At 41.9% G+C, this 27,989-nt stretch overlaps 1 protein-coding gene across 3 annotated transcripts in view; it reads right to left on the reverse strand.

The window, feature by feature from the left end:
• The window catches only part of IL1RAPL2 (interleukin 1 receptor accessory protein like 2), a 1,414,847-nt gene that overhangs the window by 1,293,211 nt on the left and 93,647 nt on the right, over positions 1-27,989 (reverse strand). For 2 of the 3 annotated variants that reach the window (XM_073543629.1, XM_073543631.1), the window contains one exon: positions 3,613-3,716. In XM_073543629.1, the coding sequence (XP_073399730.1) occupies positions 3,613-3,694 (82 nt within the window). In that variant the 5' untranslated portion in view covers positions 3,695-3,716. Of the gene's footprint in view, positions 1-3,612; positions 3,717-25,266; positions 25,347-27,989 lie in introns of all 3 variants that reach the window. The other variant, XM_073543630.1, reaches the window with a different exon arrangement.

A 27,989-nucleotide genomic window follows, 5' to 3' on the forward strand; every position in this document is an offset into this window, starting at 1 on the left:
GATTGCAAAGGTTGAGGAACAGTGTAATATAGGTCAGCTGTCAGGAAGCATTCAACTACAGGGTCTGAAGCACTGTGAACCTATCTATGTACGCTCCGTGATCTCGCTTTTATGATGTGAATCTCTCCATTGCAATGTTCCAATCTGTGGAGTGTAAAAATAACCAACCATCAATATAATTCTCAATCAATATCAAGACCAAGCAAAGCCTCTCAGGTGTCTCATTGTGTAGCAGAGTGCAGCGTAACACAACTAGCATGAAAGCCAAGTAGAGCTTTGGCGACTTAGTTAAAAGGTAAAAGGATAACAATCAGGTGCTTTATCAGGAAGAAATAAACCCAATCAATACTTTCACTTTACAGTCACTAAGACACAGATAGCCCTCTATACTTCATATTACAGAGGTTTTTTCACCATGTGGGGCATAGTTATGCATGCCATTTCCATCAGCAGGAACGCTAACAATCTGACAGCAATATAAAAGCGCTTTCGTGACTTCTAACATGAAGCATTTTATAGCCCCAGACCATTCTATTCAAGACACTTGAATAAAAAAATAAAAAATCCATTATAAAAATGGATATATAGTAATGCATCTATAAGACCAACCTTACAGTGAAGCGCTTACACTGCCCACGCAATTCTGGAACCAATATCACTGTAAATTAGTTATAAAATACCTGTTTTTCCTCTTTTACTTAATTAGAATTATATAACTAAAAGAAAATTATAGGTCATATTTTGCTCATTTGTATTCTGCTTAGCATACAATAAATCTTGGTAAACTATACAGAAATTAGCTATAAGTTGTTGCTGACTGATACAATCATCTATGAAATATTGATGCTTGTTTTCAAATGAGAATGAAATATTCATTTGCTAAAGAGATCAATTGTCTTGTGTATTCACATGACTTATACTAAAATCAAACCATAGTCTGATCTCTTAAAATAGCCTGCATGTTGGTGGTTTCCTTTCAGCAATTTGAATATAAAACAAAGCAAATAAAAAAAAGCAAAAATAGTAGTGAAAATACATTGCAAAGATATAAATACTATATGTTATGTCCAGTGCAGGACCAACAGCTCAATGCATCACACATAGGGATGAGCGAGTATACTCGTTAGGATTCGTTACTCGGTGAGTAATGCGGTACTCAAATCCTGGCTAGTATTTCACTACTCACCTTGCAATATTCAGCACAGCCCGCATAGTCCCCGCACAGTCCAGCACAGTCCCCGCACAGCCCAGCTCGGTCCCCCGCAAAGTACCCGCACAGCCCCGCACAGTCCCCGCACGGTCCCCGCAAAGTACCCGCACAGCCCAGCACAGCCCCCGCAAAGTCCATGCACAGCTCACCACAGTCCCTGCACAGCTCACCACAGTCCCTGCACAGCTCACCACAGTCCCTGCACAGCTCACCACAGTCCCTGCACAGCTCACCACAGTCCCTGCACAGCCCACCACAGTCCCCGCACAGCCCACCACAGTCCAGCTCGGTCCCCGCAAAGTCCATGCACAGCCCACCACAGTCCCCGCACAGCCCAGCACAGTCCCCGCACAGCCCAGCACAGTCCCCGCACAGCCCAGCACAGTCCCCGCACAGCCCAGCACAGTCCCCGCACAGCCCAGCACAGTCCCCGCACAGCCCAGCACAGTCCCCGCACAGCCCAGCACAGTCCCCGCACAGCCCAGCACAGACCACCAAGGTCCCCTCACAGTCCACGCACAGGCCAGCACAGCCCCGCACAGCCCATTACTCGCATTTCCCATAGACTTACATTGGACTTGCTACTCTTTACGAGTACTCGAGTATTAGGAGGTACTCGTAACGACTACAGCGAGTCCGAGTATTTCACTACTCGCTCATCCCCAATCACACATTCACCAAAAGAGGATTTACGAATCATTCTCTAGACAAATAATTCCCCATCTCCAGTCCTCAGGATCTCAACAGATCATGATTTTATGATTTCCCTAGTATTGCAGAGGTGATGGAATTATTATTAAGTCACTAGAAACGGCCACAGGTTCTCTCACCTGTGCAATAAGGAAATCCTGAAACACGAGGTGTTTGAGGCCATGATGACGGCAATTGGGAAACACTGATCTAGAGATATGTACGGTACTAGGTATAAGACAGTTTTATGGAGAGTCTTCATTTTAAACATCATAATAAATGTTCCATTCTATTGAATAATAAAGATATCAAAGGTTGAATTAAAGAGTAACTAAACTTTATTTAATTATTGATTAGCCTTTGCAAAGTTATGAATTTATGTAATATAGGTCATAGATTTATTTTGGCTCTTTCGCTTCCAAACACAATGCTCAGGACAGTTTTAACTGCCTCATTCAAACTCCCTGTCGGCTTTAGCTGCTGCTTAGAAAGAATCCATACTTTATTGAGTTGGTGACCTGAGCTTAGAATCTATACTTTTTTATCTTTACAATCTGTGTTCAGGACTTTCCCTTTCTGAATATGGGGGAAAGGGGCAGAGAAGCGAAGACAAGAAAAGACCTATACCCCGATATTGCAACGGGAGTACATGTCTTATCCTGTCTGAGACTCTCCGGATATTTCCCCAATAGTCAAAAAGGTTAAGTCCCCAACATGAATTGTGAAAGAAGTATAGATTCCAAGCTTAGGTCCCCAACTCAAAGTATAGATTCTTTCTGAGCAGCAGCTAAAGCCGGTAGGGAGTTTGAACGAGGCAGTAAAAACAGCAGTGCAGAAAGGTGTTCAAGAGAGAAGGAGCTAAAATAGGATATAGACTAATAAATAAATACACAAAAAAGTTTAGAGAGTCTTTAAGGTTCTAAATGTTTCATAGGTGGTGTAATATTCATTTAAAAGACAAGACAAATTTGAACTGCTGACAAAACACCATACAAACATTTATAATAAAAGCAAAGAAAGTGAGCAAAAATTGTAGCAGATATTTTTAAAAAGTGGTCACTGTCACCAACAAATCACTTTGATTCTTTAATTTAATTAATGACTTGTCAGGTTAGAGATAACGGCACTAAAATCCAGTGATGGAATTACAAAATTACTCAACTGAGTCAGTTCTAGACTTCTTTGAAACATTTCAAGGGTCGTATAAATTCACACGCTGAAACGTAGTATCATTTTGTTAAATAGCTTTATGCAAAAAAGAGAACTTCTTCTAAAATACTACAATGTCAATTACAGATTAGGTATGGTCATTCATCTAAGTAGTAGGGAAGCAATTTACTAGTTTATTAAGGTAATAATTCAAAAATAAAAAGTACAACTTCATTTATTTTCCATTCATTGACGCAGAGAATCCTTTTTTTTTTTAAATAAGCATTTTTCTGGGAACAAGCACTGATATCCCTGCAATCAGTGTCTGATCTGACAGTCACAACCCTTTTCAGGTTTTCCCCCTTCATGGTGCCATACACGTGTTTTGGTACCACAACATGCATGCTTTCCATAGGCTTTCATTTTTTCCATATAATTTATCTTCATCGTTTTTTGAGTAAATATCAAAAACTTGTTTTTCCTTTTGGCCTAAAATAACTTGTCATCAAAAAGTGCTGGCCATTAACCGTGAAATATTTAGATAAGTAAATACTCCATCTTACCAGAGTTTCTTTTGGACACCAGCTTTACATCTGCATTTACAGCCGTCCAAATCAAAAAGGTGAAGAATACAGAAGGCTTCATCTTTCACCGTCTTATCCAGGCTCTGGAAACAAAGAAGAAAGGGTTATAAATAAGTTGCATTTTTTAAGTGTTATTTCCATCTATTATGATAGACATCATTAGATATATTTTGTTAAAACAAGCACCATTCCATTACAAGTTATTCCGTATTTAAATGTGGCCTCTGCTGCTTGTATTTGATTTCTTACAAATCATTGCCAAGGGACTGGTCACCACTTCTATCTAGCAGAGTTAGCTGAACAGGTGTTGTTCTTCCAAGCCCTTTTCTACTAAGTATTTAAGTATTGCTTTTAGGTTGGTCAGAATGACTAGACTATCCTTAAAGGGTTATTCCCCCCCCCCCAAAAAAAAAAACATGTTAAAATCACTGGTGGGGCAACAATCCCAAGTTTGGGGCTTTGGAGCCCTAATATCGGGACTCTCCACTCCATCTTGAATGTAGTGAAGGTTTGAATGCTCTTCATCAAACTCCACTAATTGTCTGAAACTGCTGGGAACTGACGAGCACTGTACATGGCAGTCTCACAGACAATTAATGAAGCAGTGGCCGAACATGCACACCTCCATTCCATTCAAAATGGATCTCCAGAGACATGTTCTTGGGGGCCCTAAAAACTCAACCTGGGGATCACTAAGGATCCTAGCAGAGGTACACACATTGATCAGCAAGTTGTTCCCTATCCTGTGGATAAGGTATAGCTTGTGTTTTTAGGAAGAGCCTTTAAACCTCTAATTTGAAAAAAAAAAAAAGAATAAACTTTAATTTCAAAGACTACATGAACATGTCGGATATTATCTGTCAGCTACACATTTTACAGCAAAGAGTTAAACTAAATTTAACACGCATATGTTAAATATTATAAGTTTCCTAAGCCTAAAAGTATATTCACATCATATGATTGTATAGAACTTTCACACTATTCTTTTTTGCCATTTATAAACGTTACTATCGCGCTTACACACATATAGGCTTTATATTATATTCAATCTATATATAAGGACATAATTAACACCCATAACAAAATGAGGAGTTAAAAAGATTATTCTAAATCCACCTATACAGGCATATTCGGCACATTTAACATATGCGTGGTTTTCATCACATTAGGTTGTTGTAGTAAGCATAGGACCTTTTGGTAATCACATAACATCTGCCCATTAATCCTATTGGCCGCTGGAAGCCAGTTTATACCGCCCACATGTGGGCTATATTTTAGGAGTCTCAGGACCTTGAGCACATAGGTGCGGCTGCGCTTCTATAATAAGGAAGTGTGTGTATATTTTTCCATTTGTTTGTGAAACTTAGATGATTTGCACATGAGCGGTTTCCATCAGATTAGATCGGCATAACAAAGCACAGGACCTTCCTGTAATCACATGACATCTGTTCCCTAACCTCATTGGCTGCTAAAAACCATGTGACTTTGTTTATACACGGTTTATATCTTAGGAGCCATAGGACCTGTAGCGCACAGGCGCAGTTGTATGTCAGCAATGAGGAAGTGAGTGTTTTTAATCAGGTGCGAAAATTAAATTAGCCTATAGTGGTAGTTGCTGGGGTATAAAAATGGGACAACCTCCTTTTCCCTGATAAGCCTCCATTGATGAAGCATTGCGAAACACGTGTCGGGGCATGAGGGACGCTGCAGTAAGCACCTTTATTTATTGGTAGGTTGTAGTGACTTTGTGTCACGCTTATATAGTGTTTACATTTCTTAGTTTATAACTATGCACTGTGAAACACTGGTTTCATGAGATTTTATAACCTATTTTATGCATTGTGAAGTATCAGTTTGATGGGATGCTCCTTTAGTGTTGCACCTCTTTACAGATGACTAATTGGTACAGAGCAAGTGAAATTTCATAAATCTCCCCTGGTGCACACACTGTAAATTGATTCAATAGTCCTTTTATGATAAATTAATAATGGATATGGAGCAAGTGAGTCTTCCCTGGTTCTCACACTGCATATGGGTACAACATCTCCTTAATGATAGTCAATCAATATTTGACATAGAACTAGTGAAATTTTATATATCTTTTTGGTGTTCACACTGCATACTGTTTTCGCAGCCTCCTATGAATATATTATTATATGGTGTTTACATGCGTTTTGTCTCTCATATTGATCCAGCACCTTTCTTTTTAATGTTGTGACATTGGTATTTAAATAAAGATGTTTTTTTACAAGGTACCATTGTGTGGAAACTTCTTGTACATTGTTCTATGAGGTGACCACAAAAGTAGTTATTGGTATGTTGTGGTACTATAACCAGTATTATATATTAATAGCTGGTTTGGGCAATTTTTGTGAATATAATGTTGATTACTGTTATTTAACAGAGCCCAGCAAGATGGACTTTAAGGCCAAAGAAAGTTCTTGGCAGGCGAAAGCAACTAGTACGTTTCAGAAAGGTGCTGGCCTTTCGTCTACCCTCAATTGTAATGATTATCAGGAAAATATCAAGAAGTATAAGAGTGCGCTACATAAAAAAATTAAAATATGGTGGACAAAAATTACATTAGAAAATTATATTGCCCAGAAGATTGTACCCAGGGGATTGAGGATTAATGTTTTTCCCACTTTTGATCTTGGTGATGAGAGTTTGATTGATCGTTGGATTAGGGCAGCCAATGCATGTTCTTTGGAATTTATTGCCATTATAGTGGAGAAAAATATTATGTCTTTGAAGACTATTGAATTGGAAATTGAGAGTCTACAGAAAACATTACGACATGATCTAAAGGCAGATCAGTTTCAAGAAATGATTAAAAACTTAGACAAGGATGTGGAGAAATGGGAGAGTAATATCATCCAGAACAAGCAGAAAAAATATGAGAGAGATGTGGGGGACTTTGAGTCCAATAAAATATTCCGCTGGCAAATGAAAAAAGAACCGACAAAAAGGAAATTTTCCAGAAGCTCCTCTGCTTCAGGCTCATCAATGAGTGAAGGTGGTGGGTCGATGTTTGAAGAGAGATTCGGGCCAAGAATTAGACAAATGTATAAAAAACATTCATCTTTCAAGAAAAAGGAGAGAGATGGCATTAAGGTAATCAATTTATCAGATCATCAGCTTACAACTGAACAACAAAGTGTATTGTCTAAAGGCTTGAGTTTCTCTCCTTCTACTGACCTTGATCTATTTACAGCGATAAAAGATCTCCACCTTTTTTCAAGAAAGTTAGTGCTGAAGAAGCTACATTGCAGGGGAGATGAGGCGGGAAGTCTTTCAAGTAGAGAGGAACAACAAGCATTGGAAATCCTTGAGTCATTAATTGACGAAAATAATCAAATGGTAAGTATGGATTTTCCTATGAAGAAATTTAACAAATCTAAAAAATTCCCTCCACTCACTGCAGTACCAGCAGTTGATACTTTTACTAAGATGGTAGCAATGGAAATTGAAAATTTAAAGAGGTCAAAAAATGTGACGTTTAACAATCTGACTAGGGCTGAGAATGTGGCATTACAACAGTTGAAAAAATGGGATGACGTTGTCTTTAAAATGGCTGATAAAGGGGGTAATATTGTGGTCTGGCCACATGCCATGTATGAAATTCAGGCATATAAGCTACTTAAAAATCCAGTTGAGTACAAACAGCTCACTTTTAACCCCCTTATGAAATATAAAGGTGATTTGATTGAGATTTTGAGAAAGGCTTATGAAGACAACGTCATCCCTAAAAAACTTTTGGAAATATATGAAAAATTTTCGCAAAAATTGGCCACTTTTTACTTGATTCCAAAGATCCACAAAGATCCGTTGAATCCTCCAGGAAGGCCAATTATATCAGCAAATGAAAGTTTATGTGAGATCATATGTGAGGTGGTTGAATACTTTTTGAAGCCACTAGTCTCTCAATTACCTTCCTTTATCAAGGATACCACAGCGGCTTTGGGACATTTGGAGAATGTCCAGCTGACAAATGAGATGTTACTAGTCACAGCGGATGTGGAGGCTTTGTATTCTTCCATTGATCATAACGGCCTGATGGCGGTAGAAAAATATCTGGGGCAGAGCAATATTGATGCTGGAACAGCATCATTTGTTATCTCAATATTGAGGTTTATTCTTACCCACAATGTTTTCACATTTGATGGAAAAATATTTTTGCAGCAGAGGGGTACTGCGATGGGGGCCTCTTGTGCCCCCTCGTATGCTAATCTTTTTATGGGGGCGTGGGAGTGGTCCATTTTTCAGGAGGAGGGTGTCGTCGGTGTTGATCGAGTCCATAATTGGATTCGTTACATCGACGACATCCTCTTCATTTGGGAGGGGTCCAGTTGTGAGTTAGAGCTATTTATGAACAGTTTGAATATTAATAACCAGAACATCAAATTGTCCTACAAGTATGGACGCAAAATCGAGTTCCTTGATTTATTGATTACAGCTCTCCCGAATGGCCGCCTTTCTACTACAATATACAGAAAACCCACGTCAACCAATTCCCTCCTGCATGCTTCAGCGGCCCACCCTAGATCTACAATTTCCGGGATACCTATTGGACAATTTTTAAGAGCCAAGCGGATCTGCTCTGAAAAATCCCAATTCGAAGAACAGGCAAAAGTCCTGAGGGAGCGCTTCCAAGATCATGGATACGGTCGTCGAGTAATCCAAAGAGGATATATACGAGCAAAAGATACCCCACGGGAACAATTATTGCATAAAAATTTACCTATTGAGAATCAGGATAAAGAAGAGCAGCAGGTAAGATTTATTACAAACTTTAATAGTAGATGGGATGATTTGAAGCAATGCGTGGTAAAGCATTGGAATATCCTTTTCACAGATCAGTACTCAAAAGATGTTTGCCATCTGTTCCATCTTTTGTTGCCAAAAGGGCTCCGAATTTGCGAGATATTTTGGTCCATAGCACCTATGATCCAAATGGGAGGGAAAAATTACAAAGGAGTGCCAAACGTGAGGGCTTTTTTCCTTGTGGCCTATGTAAAGGGTGTGCTAATATGAAAAAAAGTCTTTTCTTTTTCAATTTTGATAAATCTAGGAAGTTTAACATCAGGACTCACATCACTTGTTCATCGAAGGGTGTGATTTATTTTGCAGAATGCCCTTGTGGCAAGGTGTATATAGGGATGACCACACGTGAGCTCAAAGTGAGAGTGCGTGAACACTGCCTAGACATAGAAAAAGCTAAGACTATCAACGATGAACCTAATTTAAAAACCCTTCCTAGGCACTTTAGGAGGTATCATAAGTGCAATTCTAACCTTTTGACTGTTAAAGGTATTGATTTGGTGGATTTGGGTCTTAGGGGTGGAGATTTGCAAAATAGACTTGCTAAGAAAGAATGCCAATGGATTTTTAGATTGGGAACTCTCACACCCCAGGGCTTAAATGAGTCCTTTGGATTTAGCGCTTTTTTTATAAGTTTGATGCAATTGTGGGTAGAAATAAGGAGGATTTTTTCTGTTTTTCGCTCGTGATTTTAATTAAGTTTTTTATTTATTAGCTTCGCTCATTGTTGAACACATCTTATTGTTGGTCCTTGTGGATGGCGAAATAAGGAAGAAGAAAAAAAGAAAAATGGAAGAAAGAAAAAGCTGAAAGAGTGTTAGATTTTCCACAACAATGTCAGGAATGATGAAGATAATTCGGGTTAAGATGGACTTGGTTGTGGTTCTATCACTCTATTTCTTCCTGTCTTCCCTTGGATGATATAGGATAATGGCATCCATTTGTTATGTGCTTTCAAGTTTTTTCGGACGCATTGGTTGTTGCTTTTCATTAAGATGGCCATTTATAATGTCAGTGGGGTAAGGGGTTGGAACATGGTGGCTGACACATGGGTCTTTGTTGATTACTTGATCGCATGAGTTGTGCCTTTAGGAAAACATTTTAGTATGTCATTATATGCATCAGAATTACTAACCTTGTGGCTGTGCGCATGTCTGCACTGTGGGTGGCCGTAAGGGATGCGTGGTGTGTCCACAGCGCTTTTCCTTGGATTACCTGGGACTGTAGTGCCCGGTTTTCGTGGGACCACTGCGAAATCCCTTATTTTTACACGGGCCCCTTAGTTCGACACATGCGCTGAATATGCATGTATAGGTGGATTTAGAATAATCTTTTTAACTCCTCATTTTGTTATGGGCGTTAATTATGTCCTTATATATAGATTGAATATAATTTAAAGCCTATATGTGTGTAAGCGCGATAGTAACGTTTATAAATGGCAAAAAAGAATAGTGTGGAAGTTCTATAAAATCATATGATGTGGATATACTTTTAGGCTTATGAAACTTATATTATTTAACATATGCGTGGTTTTCATCACATTAGGTTGTTGTAGTAAGCATAGGACCTTTTGGTAATCACATGACATCTGCCCATTAATCCTATTGGCCGCTGGAAGCCAGTTTACACCGCCCACATGTGGGCTATATTTTAGGAGTCTCAGGACCTTGAGCTATAGGTGCGGTTGCGCTTCTATAATAAGGAAGTGTGTGTATATTCTTCCATTTGTTTGTGAAACTTAGATGATTTGCACATGAGCGGTTTCCATCAGATTAGAACGGCATAATAAAGCACAGGACCTTCCTGTAATCACATGACATCTGTTCCCTAACCTCATTGGCCGCTAAAAACCATGTGACTTTGTTTATGTACGGTTTATATCTTAGGAGCCATAGGACCTGTAGCGCACAGGCGCAGTTGTATGTCAGCAATGAGGAAGTGAGTGTTTTTAATCAGGTGCGAAAATTAAATTAGCCTATAGTGGTAGTTGCTGGGGTATAAAAATGGGACAACCTCCTTTTCCCTGATAAGCCTCCATTGATGAAGCATTGCGAAACACGTGTCGGGGCATGAGGGATGCTGCAGTAAGCACCTTTATTTATTGGTAGGTTGTAGTGACTTTTTGTCACGCTTATATAGTGTTTACATTTCTTAGTTTATAACTATGCACTGTGAAACACTGGTTTCATGAGATTTTATAACCTATTTTATGCATTGTGAAGTATCAGTTTGATGGGATGCTCCTTTAGTGTTGCACCTCTTTACAGATGACTAATTGGTATGGAGCAAGTGAAATTTCATAAATCTCCCCTGGTGCACACACTGTAAATTGATTCAGTAGTCCTTTTATGATAAATTAATAATGGATATGGAGCAAGTGAATCTTCCCTGGTTCTCACACTGCATATGGGTACAACATCTCCTTAATGATAGTCAATCAATATTTGACATAGAACTAGTGAAATTTTATATATCTCTTTGGTGTTCACACTGCATACTGTTTTCGCAGCCTCCTATGAATATATTATATGGTGTTTACATGCGTTTTGTCTCTCATATTGATCCAGCACCTTTCTTTTTAATGTTGTGACATTGGTATTTAAATAAAGATGATTTTTTTACAAGGTACCATTGTGTGGAAACTTCTTGCACATTGTTCTATGAGGTGACCACAAAAGTAGTTATTAACAAATTTACCTTGGCTGATGCAAAGACACATGTGAGACATTCACATGTAATACATACACAGCTCATCTCTGCCCGAGCAGGAGCAGATTTTGCAGACAGCCTTTATAGTCCAAGCAACATAAGGTGTTAGACCAAGTTTTGAAATGTAAATATCCTTATAATCCAGATGCAAAATTCAAGCACATGCTGCAAAAACAATCCAATTTACATGTATAAAACTAATTTTTCAGTTGCAGGAATTAAAAAAAAAAAAAAAAAATTGGTTGTCTCAACATTTAAAAGTGATGACAAGTTGCTAATTTAGCAGGTAGGCTACGTTCACACTGAGTTTAGCAGTAGCTCAAAACCACTGTTTTAGGGAGGTTTTGGAGGAGTTTTTTGTTTCCTGAACTGGTTTAGAATACTTTTTGGAAGAATGTTCTGCCTGAAGTGTTCTATTTTAGCCTTTTGATTGGATAATGCCTGATTTGTAGACTATTCCTCCTCATTTGAACATCAAAATGTAAATGAATGAGAGTTTTCCAAGTTTTTAGAGTATGAGCAGGTTGACTTTTAAACACACACTCTCTTGAATATATGCAAGAAAAAGATATTTATTGATATAACATCAGTTGTAGGGTAGAGCAAGACATAAGGAAAACGACCAAAATAAATTGACGTTTTGATCCTCCTGGATCTTAAACATACAGTTGCTGTTTCACAGGGATTGATCATAAATAGAGACTGTAGGCATAGAGATCCCAAAGAGAAAACGTGGATACTGTTATACAAGATCAGGTGCCTGGCAGAGGCATAAATAGCCATTTTATGGAGGGACCTAGTAATCTGATAATGCGGAGCGGCGCGCCCACACTTAGATCATGCGGTAACGAAACACGCTTCGACGCAGAGGGACGCCCGGGGAACTCCACATGCCGATGATAGGTATGATTACCCATTTGTTCCACTAGTGATCTATACATTGTGCCTAACCTTTATACTTATAGTGGTGTATGTGAGGGGTTCATCACAGGCTAGGAATTTCTGCTCTAATTAGGCTCGCATGCTTTCAGAGCGGTTTTTCACATGTGAGTAGTTCCAGCTTGTGGGCCTCTTGCAGATATCCATTTTTGTTGCTACTAATGTGGCTAGTTATTTGGCTATACTAAAGAGCTTTTGTCTACTTGTTTATGCATTTTTTTGCACAGTGTTATATGTTTACGTTATTTACTAGGTGGTAAACCCTATTCAGGCATTTGTTTTAGGATACCCCATGGCGTTATTTAGTCCCTCTTTCTTTCTTGGATACACACCTCTCTGTTTATACATGCGTTTTTATCACTGTTATTCAATAATAAAAAAAATTTTTTAATTCAGTACCATGGTTTTTGGAGCCTAATTTTCATGTTTATGGTATCCAAATCGGGATTACATAAATATATTAAAGAGCGTGTGTGGTGAATGTTAACCTTTATTCTTTGGGACTTCCTACAGTCCATTACACCTGCACCTCGATTACTTTGACACCAATTTATCCTATATTGACTTTTAAACACAGTCAAACCCTAGAAGACGCTTTAGGAAACTGTGGCTTTTTTCCTCTGAAGCACCTTTTGTATTATTTATTTTCAGTAATTTCCTGAGCATTTTTTCAAAGGTTTTGGCCACCGGTGAATTATTGAAGGAACGGTTCTCCCACGGTTTTGTTGTTTTACTGTCGTTTTTTCACTCTATCGAATAATAAAGAAACCATTAGCTTTTTTTTGGCACAAACAATGGCAAAATCTTCTAAAATATGTCTGGGCATCTTTTGAGATTTCCCATTGATTTATATTGTAAAGTGCAGAGAGTCTTCTGAGCAGAAAACAACAGAAGAATTAACATGTCACTTCATTTAACCATTTGGTTTTTTTTAGAAATCCAAATTGGTTAAATGTTTAATGTTTTTATACAAAAATCCATATGTTCAATCTCCTGAGGATCAGTTTTTTCCTCCTGAAAAAAGACGATGTGTGTTGACATATCTTTAAAAGTAGTTTTTGATGATTCTGATGAAGATATGCGCCAAGAAAAAAAACTTAAAAAAGAACCCTTTTTTCCCTTTTTTTGGGGGAGGTTCAAAACATTAGCCAATGGTTTACCAGTTTAACTTATCCAATGACTATTCTTTAATAGAAGATGCAGATTCAGTACAGGCTTAGGCTAGTTTCACATTAGCATCTGTTTGCTGCCGATGAAACGCTGCGCAATCAGCATGCATCATGTTTCCCTATCTTTAACATGGTGTAAGCTGGTGCATGAGTCTGCATCAGTTCGCATGCGTCAGCGTATGCAAGCGTTGTTTTTTGGTGTGCGGCGGGGTCCGGCGAACACCTCATGTTGGACTTTTGGAAGCGGCAAAAATCCGGCAAATATGCACATGCGGATGAGTGCATCAAATAAACGCATTACTGTCTATGGAAACGCATGCATACGCAAGGACATGCATATGCACAAGCATTCTGTACACATGCGTTTTTTTAATGAGTTAGTCCAGGAAGTGATTCATCTACCTGATAATTGAGAGCTCTATAAAAGGAAGTGAGGACACAGCAAGGCCATAACTCTCTGGACAATGCCACAACACTGGCAATGTAAGTATATAACCTTACAAAATGTCACCCTCCCTCACTGCTGTTTGTACTTTCTATTAATTTTTTTTCTGTTTAATTTTAGACGTGTAGCTTGGCCTGGTACAGTGGTTGGCTCCTGGTTGGCTCCCGGATGGCTCCTGGTGCAGCAGGTTTCTCCAGTTTGTCTCCTGGTGCTGCTTTATGCCATGGTGAGGACAACATTGTCTATGTAAGTATAGAAGCTTTGGAAATGTCTGTCTCTCAGAATGCTTTTTCTGTTCCTTGTAGACTGGCCGATTCTCTCTGGCGCAGTGGGTGTCTCCTGGTACAGCGGTTTTCCTGTGGTCGACTCCTGGTGTTGTGGTTGGCACCTGTTGCTGCCATCTGTCCCTGGCCTGTGGTGACTGCTGTGGTGTTGGACTACTGCCTGTAATGTAAGTTTTGTTCTTCTTTTTTTGGTCTACATTGTTTTTTGATCTTTACAAGTTTAAATTTTTCTTCTTTTCTGTAGTGTTTCACTTGGCTGCTGCCTGCTCTTCAACCATGTCCTCAAGTGAAGAACAGACTTCTTCCCAGGGTGGACCGGACAAAGATTATGTAATCACATTCGCTTTACTGATTGGTATGTATTGATTGGCAATACTCCATATGTGTTAAATCATTTAATTTCTTTACAGGTACCTGGCAGTGATTAAGAGAAGGAGCAGTTCAGTGGAGAGGAATCGTCCCAGGGTCGTCGGGCTTATGTGTCTCAGGAGGAAAAAAGAGGTGTAAGTATTTGTTTCATCAGAGTTGTAATACAATTTATACAGTTCTACTTAAAATTCTTTTTTTCTATATAGGTTTCACAATGGGAAGAAGCCACACTTGATATAGATAACGAACTCCTCATCCACCGTGACTGTCAGCACTTGGACAATGTGGTGATTCGATGGCTCGGGGAAGAAGTGGCAACATCACTACTGCCTGGTTAGGACCATGCCACGCCATGTGCCAGAACAGATTTTGGTAAGTCTTGCAATGTGGTCTTAAACAGGAGTGAACCTGTGAATGGATGTGCATTATTTTCTAATTATTATTTTTTCCCCTTCACAGTGAAGCGAATCAAGATCTGCTGGCGCTCGATCAAGGACCGCTTCAACAAGGACATGAGAGAGGAGCTTTGGGTTCGAAGTGGTTCTGTTGCAAGGTTCAGAAAATACAAGTACCACCGGGACCTTGCCTTTCTGAGGCCTGCTCTTGCTCTGCTAACGCAAGTATAGATTTTATTTTCTTTTTACTAATGTTTAATTTCCCCCCCACACACACAGAACCTGGAACAGCACAACACAAACTTTATTTTTTCACAGAACCTGGTGCAGCACCACACAACGCGAAGCCTCCTCGGTTGAAGCGGCCCCTCATCTACCAGCCACTATACAGACTCAGTCCCAGTCATCCACCAGCAATGGAGTAACTTTGCAGGCTACACAGGCTGGGGAAGAGGCAGCCAGTCCATCAGGTTTTCCCCACTCCCAGCCCTCTGCCTCTGTTTTTGCTGGGTCTTCTCGTCAGCGGCAGAGGGCCTGGGAGAGGTCAGGCATGCCTGAGTTTCTTCAATTAAGCTCAGTCTTCCAGGATGGGGTTAGGTTGATTGCTAACAGAGTGAAGAGTGGGTTCAAAGAAGTCAACAATCGCCTAGACCACCTGGAAGCCGACCTTAATAAACCGGCGCCACATTTTTTTCTGCAATTGAGCAGAGCGTGTTGGAAAACCTTACGCCTCAACTCCAGCTGTAAGCCTGCCATGTTGCTTACAGCCACGCATTACAGCAGCAGCAGTCCCAGCAGCAGTCACAATCCTACACTCAACAGGCCGGAGAATACTACCAGCAGCAAATGTACTATCTAGCTCCCACAGCACTGAACTATCCGCCACCACCACCGCCTCCAGTTCACAGAGCGACCACGCTGCCAAGTCCTTCAATCCTGTAGAAGGCCAGCATCCACCATGCTCCATAGTACAGCACCCCTACAGTCATCAGTATCAATGTTACTGCCCAATCCAGCACCATGCCTGATGATTTCTACAGAGCCGAGCACTCCCACTCGGCCAAGAAAAGCAAGGTCAAAAGAAAAAAAAAAAAAAAGTCTTGGCATCAGGACCAAAACCAGGAGCCAAAAAATCTGACCACCTTGAACCCACCACCTTAACCCTCACCTAACAGTTTGTCACTACCTTCCCTTGTGTCTTTGTCTGCTGCTTCCAAGTCTCATGATTTGTCATCTATCCCCAATGTCTCCACTGCCATCCCTGATACAATCCTTCAATTGTTGCTCCTTCCCCTGTAGACCCTTCCTCATCAACTATCACCCAATCCTCACAGCTCCACACCCCCCAAGGTCCTACCCTTTCATTCCCACATAAACCTCGAAGAAAACGTAAATCACCCCAACCTTAACCTTTTTTTTTGTTAAAAATGTTGAAAATAAAAGTTGTAAAAGTGTTGAAAATAAAAGTTGTTGTATTTTGTTACCACTATACTTTTTTTTATCTTTATGCGCCGCCGCCGACACAAACACTTGTTTTTTTAGGCAAATACAACACACACGTTTTTTGAGAGGGAAGGTAGTTTATTTTTAAATCAGGAAACATTAGGGGTAAATTACTACATGTACATGTTAACATCACAGGTACATTTAAACATAACAGTTATGTAATATTTGACCTTACAGGTACATAACAGGTACAAAATATAACAGGTACATTTAACTTAGTGGCTTAAATCATTTCATCTTGCCAGGCCACACGTCCATTATCTGAAGCAAAGTAAGCGGCAAACTTATCCCTCATCTGGGCAAATTCAACAGTGGTTCTCAGAGGGTGAAATTGGTAATCATGCAACCTAGCAGGTTCCTCAGGTTGTAAGCTTGGTTGCTCTTTTACTATTATGTAGTTGTGCAGAAGAACACATGCTTTCACAACCTCATCAATAGTGTCAATTTTTAGGTTAATGGATGTGCACAAAATGTGCCATTTCAATACCAGCAATCCAAATGCACACTCCATGGTACTTCGTGCCCTTGTCAGTCTGTTGTTTAACTTTTTTTGGTGTGATTTAAAGTTTCTACTAGAGTATGGTTTAATAACGTTGGCACACATTTGGAAGGCCTCATCACCAACAATAACAAAAGGCATTGGCGGTCCATCAGTGTTGGGCAGATGTCGTGGTGGCGGAAATTTAAAATTATTCCCAGGCATTGGCTCATGTCTGAGTTTTTGAATGTCTATGAGTCATTGCCTCGTCCAAAAGAGCCAATGTCCACAGCAACGAATTTACAATCGGCATCCGCAATAGCCATTAGAACTATGGAAAAATATTTTTTATATTTGAAGTACTCTGTTCCACTTCCAGCTGGTTTCATAATCCTAATGTGTTTGCCGTCCACAGCCCTCACACAATTAGGAAAATTGCAAATTTCCTGGAATTTGGAAGCATTTTCAATCCAGAGTTCACTTGTGGGTTGGGGGAGGAATTCTTGCCGCAGTATGCCAACTAAAGCACGACAAGTGTCTACAATAATCCCAGAAAGGGTGGATACCCCAATCCGGAATTGGAAATGTAACAAGGACAATGTTTTTCCAGTAGCCAAGAATCTGCGGAAAAGAAAATGTAAAACAAAAATCAGTACACTGCTTAGGGTTAGGGATAGGGTTCAACACTACGTACCTCAGGGTGACCAAGAGACGTTCCTCATCAGGAATTGCTCGCCAGAGCTGTGTGTCCTGCCTGGCGATGGATCCTTGGAAATGTAGCAGCAACTCATTGAAGCTCTGTTGCGACATCCTCGTGTAGTCAAAAAACTTCTCTGGGTTTTGCTGCAGCTCGGTGTACAAGGAGTGGTAGTCTCTATGTCTCTCTCGGAGTTCAAGGATGGGGTGTTGCCAATAGCGATGATAACGTCTTCTCAGTCTCTCTTCTTCTGTGTTCTTGACAAGCAAAAGCAAAGGCAGCAGCCAACTTCAATTGTAAATCCAGATCTTCTAGGAAGCTGTCCAGGTCAACATCCATCTTGAAGGTAGACACAGCAGCCAAAGACAAGGATTTCCTCAGTGCAGTGTGTATAAATATATAGAAGTCACATGAGACACTCCTACTGGGTGTCTGATGTCAAGGAAAAGCTACTGGAAAAAATTGGAAATTTCTAACGTATGCGCATAAAAAACGCAAAAGCATGCAAAAACGCATACACACGCACGTAAACGCTGCTTTTTTTGCCGTCATGCGTAAGATGTGGATAAAAATGCTACGTAAACCTACGTTTACATGCGTTTTTGCATGCGTTTGGGAATGCGGATGATACGCTGCGGACTCAACCGCAAATGTGAACCTAGCCTTACACTTATCTGGAGGGGAGTGCTGCATCTGTCTCGGGACAACGAAGCTAAAAATAAAGCAAAACTGACAAAATATGGCTGAGAAGCTCACGCAGGATTGTGTGCATGTAGCCTTGCTAGGTAGCTTTGTTCAATTTCAAACTACAGTTAATTAGTAAATTACATAACTTTTATTAATATCTATTTGCTACAGGTTTGCTGGCCTGAGAGTTTCATTATGTAATTCAAAATTGCAAAGCTAAAAAATTAGATATTGTGATTGTGCTATGGCAGCAGAGGGCTGGAGAAAGAGGAAATCTAAGACAGATAGGAAGTGACGTGCCATGAAGATTTCACTTGGCATATGCTGCCATCTGCGGAGAATCATGTTGGCAGGTTCATTCCTGGAGCACTGCAATGTAATGCATAAAAAGAATCCATCTCCATAGAAAGCCTCCTGTATCATGGAAGTTAAGGTATGAAAATGCTACCTAAACAATCATTATATCGCCAGATCAGTGCATTTTACTGAGGGGGGGGAATGGCTTCCTCATTCGGGTAAGTCCACACTCGGCAGATTTGTTGCACATATTCCTATTAATCTCCCATTCATCTAAATAGAATATCCATGTACATGCTGCAGAAGCAACTCCATTAAGGTACAACAAATTTACAGTTGCATAAATTTCTGCAGACTCACGTGGGAACATGTAGCTTTCTCACTGACAAATGGTTTTTCAATTATCCCTCATTAGATGACACTGTATTCATAGACGCCAAGCCCTTGGGTACCAGTGCCTGCCGGTGCCAACTGCATTCCTATTTTCTATGGCTGCCAGTTTCTTGTCAGTGGTGAAAGAATAAGGCTATGTGCACACGTGCGGAATTGCCATGGAAATTTCCACAACTCCCTGCCGCGGGAGATCCGTGGGAAATTCACATGCGGAATTCCCGCAAAAAAATAATGTTTTGCAAGAGTAATTAGCTTGCAGAATGCTAGCGTTTTCCAAGTGATCTGTAGCATCGCTTGGAAAACTGAATGACAGGTTGTTCACACTTGTCAAACATAGTGTTTGACACTATGACCGTTACGTCTTCACAGGTCATTGTCGCAAGGCATCACTGGGACTGGAAGATGCCGGCAGCGTGGCTAAGGCTGGTTTCACATTAGCGCTTTTTAAGCGCACGCACGGCCGGGGGTAGCTCCGCCCCCGAGCCGGCTCTCTGCCCGGCGTGCCCGCCCCTTGCTTGTAGCGCCGCCTCCTAGCGCACAGCGGCACCTGCGATCGGCGCACCCTATCTTTAGCATAGGGTGCGCAGATCGTGCGCAGGCCGTGCGCTAGTTGCGCTTTGACCTGCGCTGCGCACTTTTGATGGTGCGCCGTGCGCGCCAAAATCAAACTTTTCGGATTTTGGCGCGCACGGCGCACCGTCAAAAGTGCGCAGCGCAGGTCAAAGCGCAACTAGCGCACGGCCTGCGCACGATCTGCGCACCCTATGCTAAAGATAGGGTGCGCCGATCGCAGGCGCCGCTGTGCGCTAGGAGGCGGCGCTACAAGCAAGGGGCGGGCACGCCGGGCAGAGAGCCGGCTCGGGGGCGGAGCTACCCCCGGCCGTGCGTGCGCTTAAAAAGCGCTAATGTGAAACCAGCCTAACAGGCGGGAAGGCTGCGGGGGATGCCGGAAGGTGAAAATATCACGATTTTTTATTTTAATTCCTTTTTTAACAGGGATATGGTACCCAGGGCCTGAAGGAGAGTCTCCTCTCCTCCAGACCCTGGGTACCATCCGCACATTTTACACTAACTTTGAGCATGGTGGGCATAGCCACATGCGGAAAGTAAGCGGATCAATGCATTCCTATGTGTGCGGAATCCCCGTGATTCCACAAAAAGAATGAGCACGCGGTGTATTTTTCCGCAATGCGATTCCGCTGCTGAAAAATTTGCAGCATTAGCACAGTATGTGCGGTATGCTTTTGAATTTAATGGGTTGCAGATTTTTAGCGTTTACGTAGCGTTTTCGCAGTGAAAAAACGCAGCAAAAACGCTAAAAATCCGCAACGTGTGCACATAGCCTTAAAGAAAAAAGTCCCCATCCAGCGTCTTCAAATATTTTCTCTCTGAAAAGCAGCAGAGTAACAGAGAAAACTATACATGGCTGCATTAACGAAGTAAGTGCCGAATTCCTGCTACCTGTGGTTGCGCAGTATGAACCTATTGTCAGGGTCCCTATAAAGATGACAGGAAAACTCTCAGGACATGTCCATTTCATTAACTACTTGTAAGCCTCATGAAATCTATATTTAACATCATTATAGGGACCGACAATAGGTTCATGCTGCGCGAACCACAGACAGCCGGAATTCGGCACCGACAAATTATAAGAAAACAGTCAATAGTGATGAGTGAATTTGTCTGAAAAACGATCGCCAAACATAAATTCGGCACGAATATGGCACATTCGGATTCACAATCAGAAACACAAGCAACATTTTATAAAATCGGTAAAAATCGGTAACATCGGTAAAAGTGTGGGAAAATATTTGCTTTGCCACAAAAATATTTTCAGCATTTTAGCTGAATGGTGGTGTATCATGAGCGTTTGGCATGTGTTTGAAGAGTGGAGGGGTTTTGCAGAGCTAGAGCAGCAGCGTGCTTGTAAACAGTCATTTTTTTCCTTAACTTTGTGTGTGCACATTGCAGCTAGCCAATCAGAGGGCAGGAAACACATACAATACAGCAGGGCACATGTAATACAAGAGTGTTGTGCACTGCTTCTATTGTGCCCCATGCATGAGTATAGCATTCTGATTAATATTTTTTCACTATCTAAATGTGAAACAGCCTGCTGTATCCCACCTTGTCATTTTGTGGTGGTAATATGAACCTGTCTGCAGACCTAAGGCACAATAAAAAAAATATAATTTTTCAGTTACAAAAAGTTAGACAACCCGCCGTATCACACTTTGACATTTGATTGAGTTGAAATTAAGCTGTAGAGGCCTGATCCAGAGGTCACAAAAAATTCTACTGTTCCTAGGGTCATACAGTAGAAGAAATGACTTTAAAATAGCTTGTAGCATCTAGTGTGTTATAGAGGCATTATCCATAGGCCACAAAAAAGTTTTTCTGTTCCCAGTGTCATACAGTAGGGGAGAGGACTTTTAAATTGTTTGTAGCATAACTTCTTTGTCATACGAGCCTCATCCACACTCAAACAATTCTTTTTTCGGTGACTAACACAATACAGCACGTTACATTTCAACTTGGAATTTACTATTGCTGAAATTCAACTGTTTGCAGAGGTGGTGCAGAGTTTAAAATTTAATTTTTTGTTGCTAATACTGTGCTCCTACTACACTATCTGAGCAAAATGACTGGGAAAAAGTGAAGCCGTGGTGGAAGGGAAATTAGGCTTGGTGTTCAAGGTGTACGTGGGGTAGGTGGTAATGTTGGTGAAAGCACTAGTGAAGCAATGTCACGTCTTATGCAAAGACAACTGACAACTTATGTTACTAGACAGGCTACACCTGCATATTTTGGCCAAAATATTAACTAATACCTCACATTTTTACATTTGTTTTTTTTGCACTTTTTTTTCAGGGTGCAGTTGGGCCCATTTGGTCTTGTAAACTGTGATGTCTGTTCACATGGGATGCATTTGGATAGCACTGGGCAGCCCGCATGATCTACTAGAAGGGCGTCACTAATAGACTGTTAACCTGGATGCTGTGCATTTCCATTGTGTGGACAGCACCACATATAAAATCTTTATTGTGCAGTAATATACTGTGAGGTAGCGCTGTCATTTAAGTAGGGGATCACTCGCTTGGCAGCCACAAAATCAGATCCGGCACAGGTTTTCCATAAACCAGTATAGTCCATGCGGTTTATTAAACATCATAAACCATGACCAGCAATTTATAAACGGCATAGCGTCCATGACAGAGCTTCACTCTGTTAGCAATGTCCAATACGCAGGCTTTTCAGCCTCACCGTTATATCTTACCCTGTCAGGGTTCTCTCATGGCTGCTTCTCCATACTGCAGACATTCATTCCCTCCTGGGAACTCTCAGGCACTTGCAGCTATTACTCACAGCGTCCACACGTGCTGTCAGGCAGGATGCCCCATCTCAGCGGGACCTTCCACACTGGACCAACCGGGTCCAAGCATTCATCCCATGTGACCTACCCTGGCCACATTATATGGTCCATAGCTACGCCCACTGGGTCACATGACTATGACCTCATCACAGGTCCTTCACACACACATACACTTTACAATAGCGTTATTAAACACACCCCCTGGGTGGGTTTGTAGGTAACTAGTCCCTGACACATTGAACCAGCACCTCAGCAGTATCACTGCTGATTAACACACACATAAATCTCCATCTCAAGGCCAACCACCTTGAGATACATAACGGTCATTCAGTATCTTGCCATTCATCCACTCTCCTGGGACATCCATACAGCACCCCCTAGTGGACACAGTGGTCACTACACCACAATATCAAGCAGCCACCTCCTCCATTGGGATTGGTAAGTTGTGAGTAGGGATGAGCGACTTTGCCTTTTTTAGGGTCTAGTCAGGTTTCATGAAACCCGACTTTCTCAAAAGTCGAGTTGAACGAAATCGGCCAACTATCGTGAAAAGTCGGAGGTCCGACTGAAACACGAAACCCAATGCAAGTCAATGGGAAAGCAAAGTCGACAGGGAGTGGAGGACAGTAAACACACCAACAGTGCCCATTTCAATGCCAATGACATGAATTCTTATTATTTAAGCTTGTCAACCTTAATTTACTTTATAATAAAAAGTTATGCATTGAAAACTGGGGGTTATTTGGCTAAAGTTGTGGGGGGGAGGGCTGACTCCAGGTTTTCGTGTGCCCCGGATGAAAGAGTGTCAGTGGGCCCCTTTAACACATACCACAATTCATGATGCTCTGATACGGCAGAGAAATATTGGTATAGTACAATGAAAAACACTTCACTTCTTACATTACATGAATGATATCTATTTTAAATTCTACAATAGCTCAATAACGGGACAGAATATTCCTCCATACAGTATTATGGCCACCACATGTGCGCCATACGGAATAATGAGCCCCATATGTGCTCCATACCCTATATGATGGCCCATAAATAATGAACCCCATATGATGCTCCAATATATGATGGGCCCCATGGATGATGCTCCATTGTATGATGTGCCTATATAATGCTCCATATATAATGGGCCCCATATGATGCTCTAGTATATGATGGGCCCCATATGATGCTCCATATATAATGGGCCCTATATGATGCTCTAGTATATGATGGGCTCCTTAATGATGCTCCAGTGTATGATGGGCCTATACACTGTGCACAATTATAAGGCAAATGAGTATTTTGATCACATCATCCTTTTTATACATGTTGTCCTACTCCAAGCTGTATAGGCTTGAAAGCCAACTGCCAATTATGTAAATCAGGTGATTTGCATCTCTGTAATGAGGAGGGGTGTGGTCTAATGACATCAACACCCTATATAAGGTAGGCTTAATTATTAGGTAACTTCCTTTCCTTTGGCAAAATGGGTCAGAAGAGAGATTTGACGGGCTCTGAAAAGTCAAAAATTGTGCGATGTCTTGCAGAGGCATGCAGCAGTCTTGAAATTGCCAAACTTTTGAAGCGTGATCATCACTGAACAATCAAACGTTTCATGGCAAATAGCTAACAGGGTCACAAGAAGCGTGTTGATAAAAAAGGCTCAAAATAACTGCCCATGAATTGAAGAAAATCAAACGTGAAGCTGCCAAGATGCCATTTGCCACCAGTTTTGACATTTTTCAGAGCTGCAACGTTACTTGAGTATCAAAAAGCACAAGGTGTGCCATACTCAGGGACATGGCCAAGGTAAGGAAGGCTGGAAAATGACCACCTTTGAACAAGAAACAAAATAAAACGTCAAGACTGGGCCAAGAAATATGTTAAGACAGATTTTTGTAAGGTTTTATGGACTGATGAAATGAGAGCGACTCTTGATGGGCCAGATGGATGGGCCTGAGACTGGATCAGTAAAGGGCAGAGAGCTCCACTCCAACTCAGACGCCAGCAAGGTGGAGGTTGGGTACTGGTATGGGCTGGTATCAAAGATGAACTTGTGGGACCTTTTCGGGTTCAGGATGGAGTGAAGCTCAACTCCCAGACCTACTGCCAGTTTCTGGAAGACAACTTCTTCAAGCAGTGGTACAGGAAGAAGTCGGTATCGTTCAAGAAAAACATGATTTTCCTGCAGGACAATGCTCCATCACATGCATCCAAATACTCCACAGCGTGGCTGGCCATTAAAGGTCTAAAAGAAGAAAAAATAATGACATGGCCCCCTTGTTCACCTGATCTGAACCCCATAGAGAACCTGTGTTCCCTCCTAAAATGTGAGATCTACAGGGAGTGAAATCATTACACCTCTCGGAACAGTGTCAGGGAGGCTGTGGTGGATGCTGCATGCAATGTTGATCGTAAACAGATCAAGCAAGTGACAGAATCTATGGATGGAAGGCTTTTGAGTGTCATCGTAAAGAAAGCAGGCTATGTTGGTCCCTTTTTTTTTGTTTTGAATGTCAGAAATGTTTATTTCTAAATTTTGTGTTGTTATATTGGTTTATCTGGTGCAAACAAACAAGTGAGATGGGTATATATTTGGTTTTTATTAAGTTGCCTAATAATTATGCACAGTAGTAGTTACCTGCACAAACAGATATCCTCCTAAGGTAGCCAAATATAAAAAACCCCACTCCATCTTCCAAAAATATGAAGCTTTGAAATTTATGAGTCTTTTCGGTTGATTGACAACATAGTTGTTGTTAAATAATAAAAAGAATCCTCTCAAATACAACTTGCCTAATAATAATTATGCAAACAGTGTATAATGCTCCATATATAATGGGCCCCATTTATAATGCTCAAGTGTATAATGGGCCCCGTATATGATGGGCACCATGGATGATGCTCCAGTGTATGATGGGCCAATATAATGCTCCATATGTAATGGGCCCCATACGATGCTCCAGTGTATAATGGGCCCTATCTATGATGCTCAAGTGTATGTTGGGCACCATATATAATTCTTCAGTGTATAATGCTCCCCATATATTGCTCCAAACATTAAAAAAATGAAATACCTCTCCTTGCTGGGCACTGCTCTACGCTAGTAGTCATCATCCTTCATAATTCTGACAACGCGGGGGTCCCTTTTTAGGATCTGCAAGAGATAATCACACATGTGGGCCAATGTTCCAGGTGTCAATGATGCACTGACAGTGGTGGGTGGAGGATCACTTTCTGACAAATCCACATCCCTCCAGTCATGCACAAACCCTGTACCTGACCTTGGAAAGCCAACATTTTCTCTTGCCCCCTGAGAAGCATTCTCCTCCCCAAATTAATCATCCCCCTCATCCTCATCCTCTTTTTCCTCCACCTTGTCCAGGACAGTTCCCTGAGCAGACAATGGCTGACTCACATCAAGGCTTCCCTCCTCCTCCTCCTCCGTTGCAGGCGCCTGATCCTTAATGTGCGTCAAAGTTTGCATGAGCAGACGCATAAGTGGGATGCTCATGCTTATGATGGCGTCGTCTGCACTTACCAGCCGTGTGCATTCCTCAAAGTACTGAAGGACTTTACAGAGGTCATTCAGCTTTGACCACTGCACACCCGACAACTCCATGTCTGCCCTCAAACTGCCTGCCCGTGTATCCTCCCACAAAAGCATTACAGCCTGCCTCTGATTGCACAGCTTCTCAACCATGTGCATGGTGGAGTTCCACCTTGTTGCAACATCTATGATTAGGCGGTGCTTGGGGAGGTGGAGCGATCGCTGCAGCCTCTGCATACGACTGGAGTCTACGGGTGAGTGACGGATGTGCGAGCACAGTCTTCACACCTTATGGAGCAGGGCTGTTAACTCAGGAAAATTATTTAGGAAACACTGCACCACCAGGTTCAAGGTGTGAGCCAGGCAAGGTATGTGTCTGACTTTTGCAAGGTGTTGTGAGTTCATTTTCTGGTCTACCAGTTGTGAGTTCTCCTTCCAGGCTCCCTCTGGTGGTAACAGGAGGTAGTGAGGCTGATTTAATCAGTAGAGATCTGCCACCTGATAATGAGGATGACGATTGGACCTCAGGAACCTCAGATTGGATTTAAGACAGCCAACGCCCTACTCTGGTGCTGGTGAATCCTTCTGCTTGTCAGGTCTTGGTTCTCAGCTCTGTTCCAGTCAGCTCAAGCTAAGTTTTTCTGCTAATGTTCACACTTGATTTTGTCGTTCTATTCAGTTTTTTGTGTGGTCAGCCAGCCACAGCTGGGGCTGTGCGGAATTTCCACTCTTATTTATCTGTATTTTCCAATTTGCTTTTTGTCCCTTATTATATTGGCCTTTTTTTGCTCTGTCTCAGAATATTTCAGAGTGCTGATATAGTGGGAGAAGTCTAGTGACTTCAGGGTTAATATTGTTATCAGAAGTGTTGGACATTATTTTGTAGGATTTTGGGCAGATTGCAGACAGTGTCTTTCCTTTCCTCTCCTTTCTAGTTAGTTTGGGCCCCATTGTTTGCTCAGCCTATTTTCCTGCCTGTGTTTGTGTTTTCAACTTGTTTCACTATCAATACATGTGTGGGGGCTGTCTATTCCTTTGGTGTCTGCTCTGGGGCAGTTAGTTTTCCCCTTTTCTTGCCTTAGGCTTATTTAGTCCTCTGGCCATGACGAGGCGTCTAGGTTCATCGTAGGTACGCTCCACAGCTGCTGCTAGTTGTGTGGTTAGGATCAGGGATCTGCAATCTGCATAGTTACCAACCTCTCTGGTTTTCCTGGGCTCAGCTTGTTTAGGTTTTCCTCCTCGGTGACCCATTCATAACAGCAAGGGCTATGGCCACCACAAAATTACGGCCGTTATCACTGACTACCTTGCCTGGCTCAAGATGTAGACTGCCCAGCCATGACGCCATGACTGAGTTTCTCACTGAAAGTAGTCAGCCAGTACCTCCGCAGTGTGTCTGTTGTCGCCCAAAGACATCATCTTTAACACAGCCTGCTGATGCTTACCACTAGCTATTCGATAGTGGGACACCTCGTGTGCAACACTGGCAGCTGCGGATGGAGCGCTCGTGTGACTGCGCTCTGTCGACAAGCTTTCGCTTCTGGAGGAGGAGGAGGAGGGTCGAACGCCTAAAGCCAACTGTTTCCTATACCATGGGCTAGGCAGCACTGTTCCGCCGCCGCTGTCCCCTGTGGAGCCTGCATCCACCACATTAACCCAGTGCGCAGTGATGGACACGTAACGGCCCTGGCCATGCCTACTGGCCCATGCATCTGTTATAAGGTGCACCTTTCCACTCACTGATTGTTTGAGTGCATGGACAATGCGATCTTTCACATGCAGGAGGAGGGCAGGGATGGCATTTCTAGAAAAGTGCCGACTGGGTAGGTCATAGCGTGGGACAGCATAGGCCATGAGCTCTCAGAACGCTGCGCTTTCAACCAAACGGAAGGGCATCATCTCTAATGAGATCAGTTTGGCAATGTTGGCGTTCAAAGCCAGTGTACACGGATGAGAAGAGGAGTACTTTCTTGTCCTACTCGAGTGTCTGCTAGGGTGAGCTGGACTTGAGAGCTGCATATGGGGGAACCAGTGGTGGACCTGACGGACTGAGAGGGGGTTGGTGGTGGTGATGGCCTAGATTCAGTCTTTCGTTGCAAAAACATTGTGATTCCCTGAGTGCTTTGGCCTTGCGACGACACCTCAACATTTCTTGCTGGCAGTGTGCTTACCGGTGGGCTTTCAGTGGGGGAAGCGATGGAGCATTGCTGGCTACCTTCAGTCGGAGCAGGTGCACATGTGCTACCTGAG

The sequence above is a fragment of the Dendrobates tinctorius genome, unplaced genomic scaffold, assembly GCF_039654945.1.
Source record: "Dendrobates tinctorius isolate UK_male_01 unplaced genomic scaffold, ASM3965494v1 ptg000133l, whole genome shotgun sequence".
Classification (NCBI taxonomy): Eukaryota; Metazoa; Chordata; class Amphibia; order Anura; family Dendrobatidae; genus Dendrobates; species Dendrobates tinctorius.